General features: G+C 44.9%; 1 protein-coding gene across 1 annotated transcript in view; it reads left to right on the plus strand.

Annotated features, from left to right (window-relative positions):
* The window catches only part of FREM3 (FRAS1 related extracellular matrix 3), an 87751-nt gene that overhangs the window by 46833 nt on the left and 22616 nt on the right, over nt 1-18302 (plus strand). Inside the window, 3 exon segments of the mRNA XM_002716929.6 lie at nt 4594-4740; nt 7991-8221; nt 11764-11889. Of these exon segments, the coding sequence (XP_002716975.4) occupies nt 4594-4740; nt 7991-8221; nt 11764-11889 (504 nt within the window).

Raw genomic sequence — 18302 nt, forward strand, 5'->3', positions numbered from 1 at the left:
CCTATGGGAGACCAGGAGAAGCACCTGGCTCCTGGCTTCGGATCAGCGCGGTGCGCCGGCCGCAGCGCACCAGCCGTGGCGACCACTGGAGGGTGAACCAACAGCAAAAGGAAGACCTTTCTCTCTGTCTCTCTCTCTCACTGTCCACTCTGCCTGTCAAAAAAAAAAAAAAAGAGAGAGAGAGAGAGAGAGAACTACTCTATCACTACTTAGTTATTTGGACTTTCCATACTCAGTTTTGGGTGTTTGTGAGTACTCTGCCGATATAAGTACTTAGCTCACGTTGGTATCTCTAGTCCAAAGCCTCATCAGTTTGTTTCTTATTTCTCTAATTCTGGGCTTAATTTTATTTAGCAATATTTATTAACACAGCTTTAAAATATATGTAGATGAACTTCACCTTCTTGGATTTATCTAGAACTGGAAGCAAATTCTTCCCAGCCTCTTCCTCCTGCTATGGTTGGTTTATTGTACCCTTCCTTTAAATGTTTTGATACACAGACTATTTCCCATTTACTCCAGACCATGTTCAGTTTTCTCATTTCTCTAGCAGTGAACTCATACGGTGCCTAATAACCAGCATGTGGTTGCAGGAAGAATTAAACTGCCTTGCATAGCAGGGTACAGTGCCTGATGGGTCCATGTTTGAAGGGGGTGACACTTTCACATTTCTGAGCTTGCTCAAGGGTCAAGCATACTAAAATGATGGTAAAATAAATAATAAAATTATTTTCAAGTATGGGGACAAAAAGTAGGAAGATTGCAAATGAGCATTAAATGTGACAACAAACTTCTCTGAAAATCAAAATGTTATAATAAAAGTGGAGTTCAGCCTACAAGTGGAGAATAGCCCAAAAAGGATGATGTTAGTCACAGAAGTGTGTATATTATAAATATACACACACATTAGATTTATTTAGTTGTTTGAATGTCAGAGTTACAGAGAGAGAAAGGGAGAAAGAGAGAAAGAGAGAAAGAGAGAAAGAGAGAGAGAGAGAGAGAGAGAGAGAATCTTCTATCTGCTGATTTACTCCCCAGATGGCCACAATAAAGCCAAGAGCCAGAAGCTTTTTCCAGGTTTCCCACATGGGTAGCAGAGGTCCAAGTACTTAGGCCATCTTCCACTGTTTTCCCAGGCCATTAGCACGGAGCTGGATCAGAAGTGGAACAACCAGGACGCAAACCAGCACCCATATGGGATACGGGAATTGCAGACAGCAGCTTTACCCACTAGATGCATGATTTTAAAAGGTACATACTAACCAGCCAGTAGTGAAAATGAAGTCACAAGAAACAATATAGCCTAATGCTTTTTAAAAAAAGATTTATTTATTTACTTGAGAGGCAGAGTTACAGACAGAGGGAGAGACACAGAGAGAGAGGTCTTCCATCCACTGGTTCACTCCTCAAATGGCTGCAACAGCCAGGTGAGTGCAGGGGCCCCAGGTATGTTCAGGGGCCCAAACACTTGGACCATCTTCCACTGCTTTCTCAGGCCATAAACAGGGAGCTGGATTGGAAGTGGAGCAGCTGGGACTCAAACTAGTGCCCATATGAGATGCCAGCACTGCAAGCAGATGCTTAACATACTATGCCACAGCACCAGCCCCTAGCCTGTGCTTTTAAAACCATGATGAGCATCTAATTTGTGCTGGGTATTTTTGGAGTAGTGTCTTCATTGATCCTCACAATATTGCCACGGAGCCCAGCACACTGATAGTTGGGGACGCTGATGCTCCTTGATTCGTTCACAATCACATAGCTCGTATGGGGCAAAGCTAGAATTTGAACCTGAGTCCATTCAACCATCAGATTACAAATAGCTATGCTCATGAAGTGTGAAATGTTCCTGCCTTGAACTGTTGAGCCTTCTTTACCAAGCTTGTTTTGATTCAGAGGGCCTGATCTGCAATTCATTTGGCCCAGTTTCTTTTTGCAGTATTTGGGTTGCATTTGATACACAACTTCTCAGAGTGGAAGATGGTAGCCAAAAGCAGATCATGGAACTAGGAGTCCACAGAACTGGGGCCTTGTCTGACCCTATCACATACCTATGTGGACCTGGTCAAGTCACTTTGTCATCCTGAATCTGTCTAGCTATAAATTGATACTCACGATTGACCTACTCTTTAATGTGATTGTAAAAACAATGACTTGTGAAAGAACTTTGAAAAAACACAAAAGAATAAGCAAACATGAACTATGATTTTGATTTGTGATTTCAAAATCCACAGACTACCTACATGAAGGATTAAAGTGGTTTCAAACTGGAAACAAGATTAATGTTATTTTTAATGACATTTCTGGTATTTTTATTTGTTTTATAGTTTTCTGTATTTATTAGAATGTCCACAATAATATCAACAATGCTCTGTTAAGAGAGGAAACAAATAGTGAAGTAAACACGTGAAAATCAACATATGCATTTATTTTGGAATTTTACTTTATTTATTTGTTTTGAAAGAGTTAGAGAGAGAGAGAGAGAGAGAATTTTCCACCCATTGGTTCACTCCGCAAATGGTCCCAATGGCCAGGTTTGTTCCTGGCCAAAGCCAGGAACCCAGAACTCCATCTGGGTCTCCCACATGGGTGGCAGCGGCCCAAGCACTTGGGCCATCTCCCTCTGCCTTCCCAGGCACATTGTCAGGGAACTGGATCAGAAGTGGAGCAGCTGCGACTCAAATTAGTGTTCAAATGGGAGGCTGGTATCACAGGCAGCAACTTAATCTGCTGCACTACCATGCAGGCTGCAGCTCCTGTTTGTACTGCCTCTGTATCCCATGGGAATCTGGTAGTCAGTTCCCAGCTTCCTTCCTGCTGAGGCCCCATTATCTCCTTAACTGACCCTGGTGGGCTGGGACCCACCCCAGTTCACATGTGTGCTTTCTTTTTCCCACTCTTTATGGTTGCTCAATGACTTCCCAACGCAACCATCTTCACTCCCTCATCTACCTTGCCAAGGCTACACTCTTTTTGACAATGAATCAAGTCACATGGATCTCCAACTACAGAAGAACATATCAAGCTCTCCAAGAGATTTATTGGAACCCATGCTCTGTAGACTGGAGGTAGAGACTGTAACCTATGCCCTTCTTCAGTGATGATGGGATTCCCACCATGGCACTAGATTTTCCTAATATACTTGTTTCAGACATTCTCCTTTCTTGTCTGCAAAGTATCTCCCTTTTGATATATTTGATCTGATTAAGGGGTCCATTAGCTATGGAACTGATAAAGTAGAGCCTTTATAGTAAACTTTGTGTATGGTTGTCTGTCTCATGCTTACTTTGATATCTGATATCTATATTCAGCTGAGACAGTCATAGACTCCCACTTCTTTCTTTCATTTTTTGTTCGACAGGCAGAGTTAGACAGTGAGAGAGAAAGACAGAGATAAAGGTCTTCCTTCTGTTGGTTCACCCCCAAAATGGCCACTATGGCCGGAACTGTGCCGATCCGAATCCAGGAGCCATGTGCTTCCTCCAGGTCTCCCATGCGAGTGCAGGGGCCCAAGTACTTGGGCCATCCTCCACTGCCTTCCCCGGACCACAGCAGAGAGCTGGACTGGAAGAGGAGTAGCCGGGACTAGAACTGGCGCCCATATGGGATGCTGGCGCCGCAGGCGGAGGATTAACCAAGTGAGCCACGGTGCCAGCCCCCCCACTTCTTTTTTTTAAAAGGTTCATTTATTTGAGAATCAGAGTGACAGAGACAAAGAGAGAGAGAGAAGTCTTCCATCCTGCCAGGAGCCAGGGACTCCATCCTGGTCTCCGACATGGGTGGCAGGAGCCCGGGTACCTAGGCCACCTTCTGCTGCCTTTCCAGGTGCATTAGTAGGAATCTGGATTGGAAACAGAGCAGCTGGAACTCTAACTAGTACTCCAATGTGGAATGCCAGCATCGCACACAGCCACTTAACCTGCCGTGCCACAACACCAGCCCAAAGAGTCCTAGATCAGCATCCTTTTATTTGCAGCCATCATGCCACAGCTGACGGGGTCCTGCTCTTTCTCCCAATACACACGTTTTACACAGCCCCAGTAAGGAGCCAAGATGACCATTCACATAGAGCTCTGTGACTTGATGTAGACAGAGGAGACATCAGGGTCCTTATAGCCTTATCTGCTGCCCTCTACTGGGCTAATTTTAAACATGCACCGTAGGAGGTACTGATATTGATAAAATAAGTGACTACAATGTGGGCATTACTTTAAAGGAACTTTTAGACTAATGTGAGAGCAAACTGATAGACAAATAATGTGACAGGAGTAGATCACAGATCAGAGGAAGAAATGGAAGAAAGACAGGGACAGAGGATGTGAGCAGGGAGGCAGACGGGAAAGGATGCAGGTGTCCGTATGAGCTGAACCCCAAACTACCCAGCTCCAGCTCTTTGGAACCCTGGTGCATATGGTCCTTTATGAATGGGAGGCACCTGTGTGACTCCACATTAAATAAGGAGAATAGGACCTAAGGTGGTGCTCTTGACATTATCTAGAAAAGCAAAGGCTCCAGAAACATAATGCACACATTGAGCGTTAATTTTCCATCAAATACTTTGGCTGACTTCCAATTTACTGCTGCCAATTACAGGAGGAAATAGACTAACAAATCAGCGTTTTCATCTGAACTGGGCTTGGATTTCTTTGGAGAAAGAATACTACATTGTGGATGAAGACTCTGAATTCATAGAGGTGACGCTCATACGGAGAGGATATCTTGGAGAAACATCTTTCATCAGTAAGTAATAAGACTGCCAAAGAATCACAAAACTGGAGGCTTAAAATCGATTGAAAGAGAAGCAATTACTGGTTGGGGACCAACTCTAAAAATCCATGACTGAAGTTGCACTGTGATTTTTGCTCTATGTAAGTTACAGGTCTAGGTATTTATCAACTTTTTAAAGATTTATTTATTTGGAAGGCAGAGAGAGAGAGATAGAAAGGAATCCCCCAAATGCCTACAACATCCAGGACTTGGCCAAGCCAAAGCCAGGTGCCAGGAATTCCATTTGGGTCTCCCCCAAGAGTGGCAGGAACCCAAAAGCATTTTTTGCTGCCTGCCAGGTGCGTTAGCAAGAAGCTGGATCTGAAGCCAAGCACAGTTTCCAGGACTCAAAGCAGCACTCCATTATAGGATGCTGGTGTCCCAGGCAGCAGCTTTACCCGCTGCATCACAATGCCTGTCCCTATCAACTTTTAATGCTTCTTCTCCGGTTTTCCTCTTTTTTTGGCAAGGTTATCTTCTTTTTTCACCTTTCCAACACAAAGAACTTCAGGAAAATTAAGACACAATCCCAAGTCACTCAATGTTCTTTAAAATTGTTTTTGAGCATTTGATAGATTGTTTTGATTTGTTCTAGTTATTCCCATTGAAGAACTATTTATGATTATATGATGCATTGTTTTTAGTTATAACTATTTCTTTTGATTATATATAATTGTTTTTACCTGATGTGAGGTTATAATTTCCTTGAGGATGTGCCATGTCTAATTATTCTGAGTTCTACAAGGACCTAGTACAGATGATTTCTCCTTGGGTTAAACACATATGTAGTGCACACACCATACATCTCATTATTAATATTAATAATTATTATTGATCTAATAATGCACTAAGCTTTCATAGCATCTTTAGCTGCCAGCACTTTTGAGAACACTATGCCTTTATTTTCATAAGCTATTGAAAAGACAGTTAGGATTATATTATCTTCATTTTACAAATGAGCATTCTGGGTTTCTCAGATATGCGAAACTCACACAGAATGCAGCCAGCTGATCAGAACTCCTGGAGAGAATCCAGAAAGGGAATGGGCTGAGGAGAAAGCAGGCAATGAGGAAAAGGTAAATGTTCCCAAGTCTCCTCTCCCAGTCTGAGGCCTCTGCAATAGAAGTTGTCTTAGTCCATCTAAAGAGCACCCTGATTTCTGGGTGCCCTCAGCCCCAGTGTACACCCCTGGTCACATCATCACCATGGGGGAATTTGCTGGTGGGAACTGCAGCTGCACTAGGTCTCCTTTCTCTTAGGGCCCCGCCTCCACAGCTTCTTATCTTGAAGTCTTCTTGTGAGTTTCGGTTAACATTTCAAGGAGTATTTTCATTTCCTGGATTGGAAGGGGGGAGGGAGGAGTGTGGAATCTATCTGCCCAGAACCATAGGAATGATTGCAGATTAACCAACCCCTCAGATACACCCTGCAGCCTCCCTATCTAAACCAGCACCCTGCCTTTTGGTTCCTCGCAGCACACACCCTCCCTGGCATGCATCTGTGTGTGTCTTCTGTCTGTTTGCCCAGATTTCCAGCTCCATAAAGGCCGGGAAATGCATCTTCCATTACGACAAATCTCAAGAACAGAGTGAAGTGTAGAGCAGACACTCAACGCTGATTAAATGAATTACAGTCAGCCCTTCTGTTCCAAAACAGGCTACCTAAACCCACATCAACACCATGGAAGTGAACCTCTGAAACAGCTTGCTTGGATGTTCCAGGAAGTCCCCCTAATGCTCCCATCCCACCCCAGGAAAGCACAGGATCTAGAAGGAAAAAGAAACAAAAACCAACTGTGGAGTTTGACTTCCTTCCCTGCCACTTATTTCATACAGATTTTTTAATTTACACATAATAATTTATATATTTATGGAGTACAGTGTGATATTTCAATATATGTATACCTTGTGCCACTTTTTATTTAGTTTAAAAGAGCTACAGTTTTTTTGTGTGATAATAGCTTTAAATTAATCTAGAATGGATTCTGGCACATAGTAGATACTCAGTAAGTGGTAACCACCATTATTGTTCCATGACATCACCAAACAGAATTGAAACAATTTGTTTAGCTGCTGGTCTCCCCACAATTGAAAAATCTCTTGAGGGGCCGGCACTGTGGCACAGTAGGTTAACACCCTGGCCTGAAGCGCTAGCATCCCATATGGGCACCGGTTCTAGTCCCGGCTGCTCCACTTCTGATCCAGCTCTCTGCTGTGGCCTGGGAAAGCAGTGGAAGATGGCCCGGGTCTTTGGGCCCCTGCACCTGCGTGGGAGACCTGGAAGAAGCTCCTGGCTCTTGGCTTCAGATCGGCACAGTTCCTGCCTTTGCAGCCAGCTGGGGAGTGAACCATCAGATGGAAGACCTCTCTCTCTCTCTCTTTCTTTCTCTGTGTAACTCTGACTTTCAAATAAATAAATAAATCTTTAAAAAGAAAAAAGAAAAACCTCTTGAAGGAGTGGGGAGCTGTACCTAACTCCATGTGACATCCTCAGCCTCTTGCACAGAGCTGATGTTCAGCAAATAAGGAGGGAGCCACCTGCCTGCTTCATTCCTATAGCAGTGCAACACAGCACTGCCTATGCCTTGGCGAAGGGCATCACTCACTCTTCCTTTTATTCTCCACGTTCATCATGTGGTCAAAAGACGGTGCTTCGGAGATACTGCACCTTCACTCTCAGTGACCAGACCACCATGAATGCAGCTTGCTTTAGCAGTTTTGCAAAGGCAACACTAGCTCTCCTTTAGAGATTATTTTCAGGCTTTACATTGGTTATCTTTTGCAAGGATTCAGATTATTTGAAAATGAGCTAAAGTAATTATATTAATATCATTTATATAAAATCTTTCACCATAGCGGGTATCAGCTTATAATATTTTATTTCACACAAAAGTAAAACCTGCAGAATCTAAGCCTCTTAATGAGATTTAAAGTGTTGAGGTGTGGATATTATTAGCCCTTCACTGGCACATCTGGGGCTCTTGATAAACATCTGCTAATATAAATAAATGTATGATGGCTCTCTTTTCTGTCACTCCTCCTTCCAGGCTTGTCTCTCAATTCTGTTCACTTCTGCTTACTTCCCCTCGTTTAGGCAAGAAGGATTATTTTCCGAGCATTAAAAGAAGCAATTTCTATGTTATCAATGATAGACACCACCTTGAAAGGAGAATATTATTTCAGTCCCTTGGCTTTTTATTTGTAACTTCCTGATTTTTACCCAGGCATTGGAACTAGAGATGGCACTGCAAAAAAAGATAACGATTTTAAAGGAAAGACCCATAACCAGATCCAGTTCCATCCTGGACAGACTGCAGCTGCATGGAGGGTGAGAATTATACCTGACAGAGAATACGAAGCTTCCGAGATGTTCCAGATCATCCTGTCCGGACCTGTCATGGCTGCCCTGGAGTTTCCGGAAACGGCAACAGTGGAAATCGTAGACCCTGGCGATGGTATGTGATCCCAATGTTGTGCTTTTTTTAGCCAGTGCAGGTCTATTGGTCTGTTTCAGGCTTTCATACCTCCCTCAGGCTCTATAAGCCTCTAGATGTGTTCATACCCATTTAGGATTTAAAATGAAATGAAAGAGTTATTTTTCATTTACACTTGGGAATCTTTGTAAAAGTATATAGGGGGGTGAAAACAGAAAGACTCTTTATGGGATTCCTTTACCATGCAGAGGAGTCAGTACTGTACACTTCGTGCAGCCATAGCTGTGGAGCAGCTCTGCCCCCAGATGGCCAATCCTCAGAGCTCATTCCACACCTACCTTCTTTTCATGGCCTCTGGGAGTCCCTGCAGCCTAACTCACCAGATTAGGTGGGGACTTAGGGATCCATTGTCCTGCATGTGACTACTGGGTGGCAGCCAACTCAATTAGTTTTAACATGTGTTACACGAAGCTTTGTTACCACAGTGTATCATATTCTTGAATTTATCAGTTCTTTCTATGTAGTCATTCATTCAGCAAATATTCAGAGAAATTAAGAAAAACAAAACAAAACTCCAACCAGTTGTTTGCTACCTCTCTTTGTTGAAATAGGAGATTATTCCCTGAAGAGAAATTTTGTACTCATCGTTGGATTTTACCTAATACACATTGATTATCACAGTAGTTGAACAAAATTCATATAGTACCTGAAAGTGCGTAACTTGCAACCAGAGTGGCCCTTTTTAAAAAAAATTTATTCGCCGGCGCCGCGGCTCAATAGGCTAATCCTCCGCCTAGCAGCGCCGGCACACCGGGTTCTAGTCCCGGTCGGGGCGCCGGATTCTGTCCCGGTTGCCCCTCTTCCAGGCCAGCTTTCTGCTGTGGCCAGGGAGTGCAGTGGAGGATGGCCCAGGTGCTTGGGCCCTGCACCCCATGGGAGACCAGGAAAAGCACCTGGCTCCTGGCTCCTGCCATCGGATCAGCGCGGTGCGCCGGCTGCAGCGCGCTGGCCGCGGCGGCCATTGGAGGGTGAACCAACGGCAAAGGAAGACCTTTCTCTCTGTCTCTCTCTCTCACTGTCCACTCTGCCTATCAAAAAAAATAAATAAATAAATAAAAGATTTATTTATTTATTCAAAAGAGGGAGAGGAAATAGCGCTGTGGCATAGTGTGTAAAGCTGTTGCTTGCAGTGCTGGCATCCCATATGGGCAACAGTTTAAGTCCTGGCTGCTCCACTTCCAATCCCGCTCTCTGTTATGGCCTGGAAAAGCAGTAGAAGATGGCCCAAGTCCTTGGGCTCCTGCACCTGTGTGGGAGACCCCGAAGAAGCTCCTGACTCCTGGCTTCGGATCAGCACAGCTCCAGCCGTTGCGGCCAATTAGGGAGTGAACCAGCGGATGGAAGACCTCTCTCTCTCTCTCTCTCTCTGCCTCTCCCCTTTTTGTGTAACTTCGACTTTCAAATAAATAAATAAATTTTAAGAGAGAGAGAGAGAGAAATCTTCCATCCACTAATTCACTCCCCAAATGGCTGCAACAGCCCAACCTGGGCCAGGCTGAAGCCAGGAGCCAGGAGCGTCTTCCAAGACTCCCATGTGAGTGCATGGGCCCAAAGACTTAGGCCATCTTCCATTGCTTTCTCAGGCCACAGCAGAGAGCTACATCAGAAGTGGAACATCAGGGACTTTAAAATGTTATGTTTTTAGCAAACACAAATTGTTTTTAAGTTTTTTTTTAATTTTATTTATTTGAGAGGCAGAGATATAGAGAGAGGAAGAGACAGAGAGAAAGGTCCTCCATCCAATGGTTCACTCCCCAAATGGCTGCAGTGGTCAGAACTGGGCTGATGCGAAGTCAGGAGCCAGGAGCCTCTTCCAAGTCTCCCACGTGGGTGCAGGGACCCAAGCATCAGGCCATCTTCTACTGCTTCCCCAGGCCACAGCAGAGAGCTGGATGGGAAGAGAAGCCTCCGGGACCCGAACTGGTGTCCATAAGGATGCTGGTGTCACAGAAGGAGATTCAGCCCACTACACCACAGCCCCCGCCCAAACAGAAATATTTGTGGTTTTTTTGTTTGTTTTGTTTGTTTGTTTTTTAGAGAAAGAGTTTATTGGGGGAAATCCGACAGACTGGAGGGAAGGGGCAAAGAAGGAAAAGGAGAAGGAGAGTGTAAGAGAGAGACAGAGACAGAGAGAGATCAGGAGACGGAGAGGAAGAGAGAGCAAACCATGTGTTCAGGAACAGGTCCTTTTAAAACTTTGCCAGGGTGAGCAGGGAAGTAGGAGCAGCGAATCCCATTAGGATGGGTGTGGGGCTGACACTGGCGGTTGGGCCATGTGGCCACCTGGCTTCCAGCAATGGCGGCCAGGGGCTGGAGCCTAGGATGGTGTCAGGGTGTAGATCGTGCCATAGGTAAAATTGTACCATTTTACTAACACTCCCCCCTTTTGTTTTTTTATAAAGCAGGAGTGGTATGGGATTACATTAGTCTCAAAAGTCCAGGAGGGGTAGAGGGACGATGATCTGTCTTTAGAGCTACTTCCTGCTGGCATGGGGCGACGAGGCACTCTTCGCTGGCATGGGGCGATGTCTCAAGCCGCTGTCTCCTGGGTGGGGAGCCGAGTATATCCCTGTAGCAGCATTTGGTTGACCACCTGGTTGCTGAGGGCCTTGGTTTGTTCCGTTATCACCTCCTGTAAACACTTATATAGACACAGTAGTATAAAAGACAGAGTGAGAATAGCAACCAATGGTCCTCAGAGTGGCATTAACCAGGTAATGAGGGATTTCATAGAGGAGAGGAAATGAGGGGGAGTCTCTGGACTCTTGTGAAGAATGTTTGATGGTGGCAAACACACACATATTTGAATCACACAATACATACTTGGTGAAAAGCCTCATAAAATATTAAAAATTTCAGTAAAATTAAGAAATGAGTGATATTCATATTTCAGTGAATATGTTGATGTGTAGATGTATGTTTGTACACACCCATACATGTACAGGTGTGTACACACATGTAACTCAGGAGATTTCAGTGGTAGTATTATTTTAAAAATTGAGGGCAAGGACTGTGGCTTATTTTTCTTGATGTAAATGGGCAGCACAATGCCTTACAAAGTGTCTACTCAATTTAATGGTAAATAAATTATTCATTTAACAAAACAGGAAAATATTATTCTTTATTAATGAATTAAATTTATGCTTATTTAAAGTGTTTTTTAAAATGGAGAGCAAATGTAAATCTGGAGAAAAATATTTAATCTCTACTTGGAAGACCTACAGTTTGACCTCAATTTAAAAAGAGAAAGAGAGATGAAGTTGCTGTAAGATTTTCCTTTGCATTTTAATGCTGGCTATTCCTCTTAGCCTTTCAAAGGGGTCTCCTAAACTCAATTCCAGTCTCATTTAACAATAAGTAATACTTCCTATTCTCACTATATTTCATACAGGAAATCATATTGGAAAGTGGAGGGGTCAAAGACTGCACATTTCTGGTCAGGTGCACTAAAATGTCACCAATCCAATGCAAATCTCGCTGAAACCTCCTCCTGTCTTTTCCAGAATCGACAGTTTATATTCCAGAGGCGGAATACAAAATAAAGGAGGACATTGGGGAACTTCTGATTCCTGTAAGGAGGTCTGGAGATGCCAGCCAGAAGCTAACGGTCATTTGCTCTACACATCAAGGTAGGAGGTTCTGGGGGGTGCTTGGAGACAGGAAACGATGGTTAGAACAGGGCTGGGTCAATGCTGGAGCAGGCTGCGTGGCGAGCACAGTGGAGAGCAAGGTGCCTGTGTCCTGCTGCTCACTTCCTTGCTGACCCTGTGCAGGTGCCCTCACTCCTCTAAGTGGATGTCCTCAGCCAGGGATATTTTAATCAAAACTTGTGCAAGACATCTGTTCACACTACCTTACAATATTTCATGAGGGTCAAATGAGGCATTATAAGAGAAAATAGATCATCTTCTGTATATAAAGATAACGGAAAATTAATCGTGATAAGGGGAAGGGGAGAGGGAGTGGGAGAGGAGAGCGTTGTGGGTGGGAGGGAAGTTACGGGGGGGAGGAAGCTATTGTAATCCATAAGCTGTACTTTGGAAATTTATGCTCATTAAATAAAAAAAAAGAGAAAAGAGATCATGTACACTAGTGGAAAATATAAACAAGGGGTCCTTATTTTTAGCAGTCAGCATTGCCTATGGGTAACACTGCAACATAGTTTTATCTGCTTCTCAGTGTCTCTTCCTCCTCTGGCACATCTCACAACTACAAAGGTTCCCCAACCTGGGGTCCAGGTGTCCTCATGCCCCAAACAAACTCCACTCTTTATGAGTGCCCCCTCACTTCCATGCAGTTGAACTTCAGGTGTCCTGTGCCCCACCCCCTCAAGGCCATATTCTCCAACTTGTTAGTAACTATGTAATCGTCAAATATTGTGTGAATAAGTTAAGACCACCCACATGAGAACGAGAAAAGGCTACCTATTCAGAGCTTGCTATAGCAAGGGCGAGGGGTCAGCCATCATCACCTGTACTTGGCAGAGACTCAAAGGCAGGCAGAAGAGTGAGAAAGCGTCACGGTGGAAAAAAAAGGGATGATATCAGGTGCACCCTGATCGGAGGCCCTTGGGAGCGCTGGAAGCAGGGTGGCTCATCAGGAAAGCACATTTGGCTTTCCCTGGTTGGTCCAGAAGTGGGGGCAAAAGCTAGAGAAAGTGGTGGTTATTGATTAGGAGTCTGAGCATCAGTAGCTGATTGCTGCAGAGGTGTAGCTTGCATTCCTAGACTAATCCCAGCACACTGTAGGTCAGAGTTTTACTTTTATACCTGGTATATCCATTGTCCATTCATGTATTCACTCTTGCAATCTACACACCTGCTAGCCATTGGGGAGAATTCCTCCAACTCCACATCCTCTTCTAAACAATGGTTTTGTTTGTATTTTTTATTCATCTGAAAGGCAGAGTCGCAGAAAGAGAAGAGACAGAGAGAGACAGAGAGAGACAGAGAGAGACAGAGAGAGAAATCGTCCATTCTCTGGTTCACATCCCAAATGGCTGCAACAGCTGGAACTGGGCCAGGCGAAAGCCAGGAGTCTGGAGGTTCTTCCAAGTCTCCTACATGGATGCAATGGCCCAAAGACCTAGGCCATCCTCTGCTGCTTTCCCAGGCACACTAGCAGGGAGCTGGATCAAAAGTGGAGCAGCGGGTTTTGAACTGACGCCCATATGAGATGCCGGCATATTGGGAAAAGGCTTAACCTGATATGCCACAATGCTGGCCCCAAAAATAGTTTTTCATATGATACCTTCATCATTGCCTGAGAATACCGATAATGGACACTTTAAGCAGGTAGCAAGAACAGGCAGTAACTTGGTAAACAGACCCTCTACTGGTGCAGCCTTTAGATCCTCATCAAAGTACAGCATAAAACAAGTTGCCTCCTTCACTCACCTATAACCACAGTTTGTATTTCTGAATTATTAACTATTAATAACATATAAACCATTCTACTGTTCATATGGCTCATTTTCATTTTATTCATGAAAATAAATGTTAAGCATTTATTCTAATGAGCCTTCCAGAGAGACTTTAAAATTTATATTATTTATTCATTTATTTGAGAGGCAGAGCCAACAACTATTGTTCAGTACAAAAAAATGCCTGAAATGTCCAGGACTGCCACAGGGCTGCAGCCAGTAGCCAAGAACTCAATCCAGATGGGCGGCAGGAGCCCAGCTGCTTGAGCTGTCACCACTGCCTCCCAGGGCCTGCATTGCTAGGAAGCAGGAGTCAGGAGCTGGAGCCAAGGACCAAATCCAGGTACTGCAAAGTGGGACACGAGCACCTTAACCCATGGCTTAGCTACTAGGCCAAACACCCACTCCCAGAGAGGTTTAAATAACCAAATGAACTGTCGTCCTCTGGGTCATTTACATAGATGTAAGGAGTAGATCAGGGCCGGCGCCGAGGCTCACTAGGATAATCCTCCACCTAGCGGCACCGGCACACCCGGTTCTAGTCCTGGTCGGGGCACCAGATTCTGTCCCGGTTGCCCCTCTTCCAGGCCAGCTTTCTGCTGTGGCCAGGGAGTGCAGTGGAGGATGGCCCAAGTGCTTGGGCCCTGCACCCCATGGGAGACCAGGAGAAGCACCTGGCTCCTGCCATCAGATCAGCGCAGTGCACCGGCCATTGGAGGGTGAACCAATGGCAAAAGAAGACCTTTCTCTCTGTCTCTCTCTCTCACTATCCACTCTGCCTGTAAAAAAAAAAAAAAAAAAAAAAAAGAAGTAGATCAGAACAAGTATCCCAATGATGCATGATGTGAGTAAAGTTTTCACTGTCTCGTAATTCCAGAAAGAGGTATGCAAGAGTCAAGGCGCTACCATACATACAGTGACTTAGTTCTCCAGGGAAGGAATCTGACCCTGTCATAACCTTTGTTTTCTTCTTCTGTTTTTATTTTCTTTTTCAAGGAGAAACATGAAAACAGCCTTTTATGTGAGGAATTCAGGGTCAAAGGTCAGGTGCCAAACAGCTGAGTTGTTTGCCAGCTATTCTGGGAATGCCAGCTTTCACACCTGGAGAGCTTCTGGGAACTGGATCCCACAGGGCACGGCCCTTCTGTTTAGGAGGGAGGGACCCTCCACCTTACCCCCATTCTAGCTGACTCACAGCCAGACACTCTGAGCTTCTAGTACATGTTGCTTGCCCTTCAAGAGGGAAGCTCTTTTCACAGGCAAAAGGCAACCTTTAGTGTCCCCTTTAAGCTTAGCCATTTCCTATGAGCTACTCAAGTGGGCTGCTTGCCACCTTGTTTCTCCCAATCACATCTGGATAACCTTAGCCCATTGTCCTCCACAGTCTGCATGTGGACCGAGAATATGCCTCTGGTATCAGACGCCCAGCTTGAAGCCCAGAGCAAAAAATAAACGCACTTTCTACAGGAGCTGATCTGTCCAGTCTCAGCCACAGCCCTTCCTTTCAGGCACTTACTCCCTGTAGGACTCAAGGTAGAGCCCCAGGGCCCACAGGGAAGAAGGAACTAGGCTCATTCTCCCGTGGCTCAGCTGATGAAGAAGCGCGGTCCCACCTCACCTTGCTTTTTCTTCTTCTTCACTTTGCAGTGGAGTGAAACAAGCTTAAATATGAGTTTCTAAAATTGCACAAGGCTAGTAGTATCTAGTATGCTTTCAAGATTGATCTTAAAGAACAAGCCAGGCTGACGCCGTGGCTCACTTGGCTAATCCTCTGCCTGCGGCACCAGCACACTGGGTTCTAGTCCCAGTTGGGGCGCTGGATTCTGTCCTGGTTGCTCCTCTTCCAGGCCAGCTCTCTGCTGTGGCCCAGAAAGGCAGTGGAGGATGGCCCAAGTGCTTGGGCCCTGCACCTGCATGGGAGACCAGGAGGAAGCACCTGGCTCCTGGCTTCGGATTGGTGCAGAGCACCAGCTATGGAGGCCATTTTTGGGATGAACCAACGGAAAAGGAAGACCTTTTTCTCTGTTTCTCTCTATATATAACTCTGCCTGTCAAAAAAAAAAAAAAAAAAAAAAAAAAGAACAAGCCATAGTCTAGCCAAACCCAACACCCATTAACACATTAACACACCTTGAAGATCTGTTACAAGGGCTTGTCTTGTACTTGGTTTTGAATATATCAAGATAAATGATCTGCCATTGCCAAATGCTCTCTCCCCAGGGCAGGGCACATTAAGCAAATGGATTTCCCCTTTCTTTTTTTTAATAAAAAATCCTCTGCTTTTGTCATAGGCACGTTTGGGGTTGTGGAAGTTAGACCTTGCATCCCAAAATGGCTTGGAGCGTCATTTTTCTTCTTCCTGAAGTACTAAAGAAATCACTTAGAATTTAGATTTATTTATTTATTTGAAAGCCAGAGTTACAGAGAGACAGAGTCAAAGAGACAGAGAGAAAGGTCTTCCATCTGCTGGTTCACTCCCCAAATGGCCACAACTGCTGGAGCTGGGCCTATCCAAAGCCAGGAGCCAGGAGCTTCTTCTGGGTCTCCCACGTGGGTGCAGGGGCCCAAGGACCTGGGCCATCTTCTGCTGCTTTCCCAGGCCATAGCAGAGAGCTGGATTAGAAGTGGAGCAGCCTGGACTTGAACCAGGGCCCATATGCAGGGTGTATCTTTACCTGCTAAGCCACAGCACTGGCCCCTAGAATTTCCTTTTCTGTCGGCCTGCTGGGGGTAAACTCAGGCTTTTGTTGATGACAGCTTGCCTCTGTTTCAAACTCCAATCTTGAAATTCTAGGTTGGCAGTTATTTCTCCCATCATTTTAAAGTTATTATTCACTGTCCTCTGGCTGCCATTATTGTTAACAAGTGGGTCTTGAGCAGGCATCTGGTCTGGTGGGTAAGACACTCCTGTCCTACATCAGAGTGCCTGGGTTTGATTCCTGACTCTGGCTCCTGATTCCAACCTCTCGCCAGTGCAGACCCTGGAAGGCAGTGAGGATGGCTCAAGTAACTGGATTGTTGCCACCTACATGGGACAACTGGATTGCATTCCTGGCTCCAGTCCAAACCCAGCCCTTGCCATTGCAGGCATTTGGGGAGTGAACCAGAAAATGGAGTTCGTTCTCTCTCTCTCTCAAAAGAAAATTAAAAAAAAAAAATTCGTTGTCTAAAAGTTATCTTTGTAGTGATATCTTTTCTATGTGTTTAAGATCTCACATTTACCAAGTTATTTCAAAAATGTTTGTGGAAAAACAGAATTAAGAGATGAGTTTATGGGCAGACATTTTGTAGAATGAGTAAGACACTGTTTATCAGAGTGCCTGGAATCAACTCCTGGCTACTCCCTGCTTTAGCTTCGTGCTAATGTGTGCCCTGCAAGGCAGCAGATGATGGGTGAAGTACTTGAGTCCCTGCTACCCCATGGGAGATAGAGACTGAGTTCCTGACTCCCAGCCTCAGCCTGGCCCAGCCCTGGCTGTTGCAGGCATTAGGGAATAAACTAATAGATAGGAGATCTCTATCTTTCCAATGCCTTTCAAATTAATAGTTTAATTATTTTTTAAAAGATAAGTTTATTTTGGTTCAAAAACTTTTTTGACAACCATGCATGGTGTTCTCATTACATGCATTTGCATACACTTTTTGAAGCCCCCTGATATTTGATATGACTCTGTGAAAGATCTAGAGGCTTCACTTGACAATGTTTTTCTCCAAGGAGGATTTCTTTTGCTTCTACCAGGATCCAAATGGTAAGACTGATCCAGAAAGAGTCCTGCTGCCCTATGTCCCCAGGCATAATCAGAGTGTCAGCTGCCCAGAGGTGCCCAAGGCCCAAATGCCAGTCTTCCCCTCCCCCAGGGGTGGTGTTATGTCTGCTTTCCTAGGGCGAGTCCCTTCTTTAGGCTATGGGGTTTGTGGTTTTGGACTTTGCAGGGAGGAGTTTGAGAATTTTTGTTTCGTTTTGCTTTGGGCTTTTATGGCCCTTGATGATTTTGTTTACTTCCTATGAGCACAGAAAAGCCAGAAAAATTATTTCTGGTTGTTTTCTGGTGTGAGAGCATCCCAGAGAACCTAGTTGGCCAAAATGCTAAAAACAGAAGTCACAAAGCCCCTTCTGGATAGAAACTCCTGTTGGCTGCAGCCCAGCCTCCCTGCCCCTTCCTCCACTCCATTCCCCACCACCTTTGATTGTGGGCCCTCCCGAGGAGTTTTCCCTCTAACTCCTGAGGATTCTTTTTTCTTAAGATTTATTGTATTTATTTGAAAGTCAAAGTTACAGAGAGAGAGAAAGAGAGAGAGATTTTCATCTGCTTGTTCACTCTCCAAATAACCACAACGGCCAGGGCTGGGCCAGGCCAAAGCCAGGAGCTTCATCCAGGTCTCCCATGTGGGTGCAGGGGCCCAAGCATGCTTGTACCATCTTCCACTGCTTTCCCAGGCACATTAGCAGGGAGCTGGATTGGAAGTGGAGCAACCAGGACTTGAGCCAGTGCCCACATGGGATGCTGGCACTAAAGGCAGCAGCTTTAGACACTACACCACAATGCCAGCCCCTGCTGACGATTCTTAACTTGCTACCAGTAAGATAGAGATTTAAAAAAAAAAAAAAACTTACATAAA

Source organism: Oryctolagus cuniculus, chromosome 8, assembly GCF_051225735.1.
Source record: "Oryctolagus cuniculus isolate XC-2025 breed Fujian yellow rabbit chromosome 8, ASM5122573v1, whole genome shotgun sequence".
NCBI classification, from domain to species: Eukaryota; Metazoa; Chordata; class Mammalia; order Lagomorpha; family Leporidae; genus Oryctolagus; species Oryctolagus cuniculus.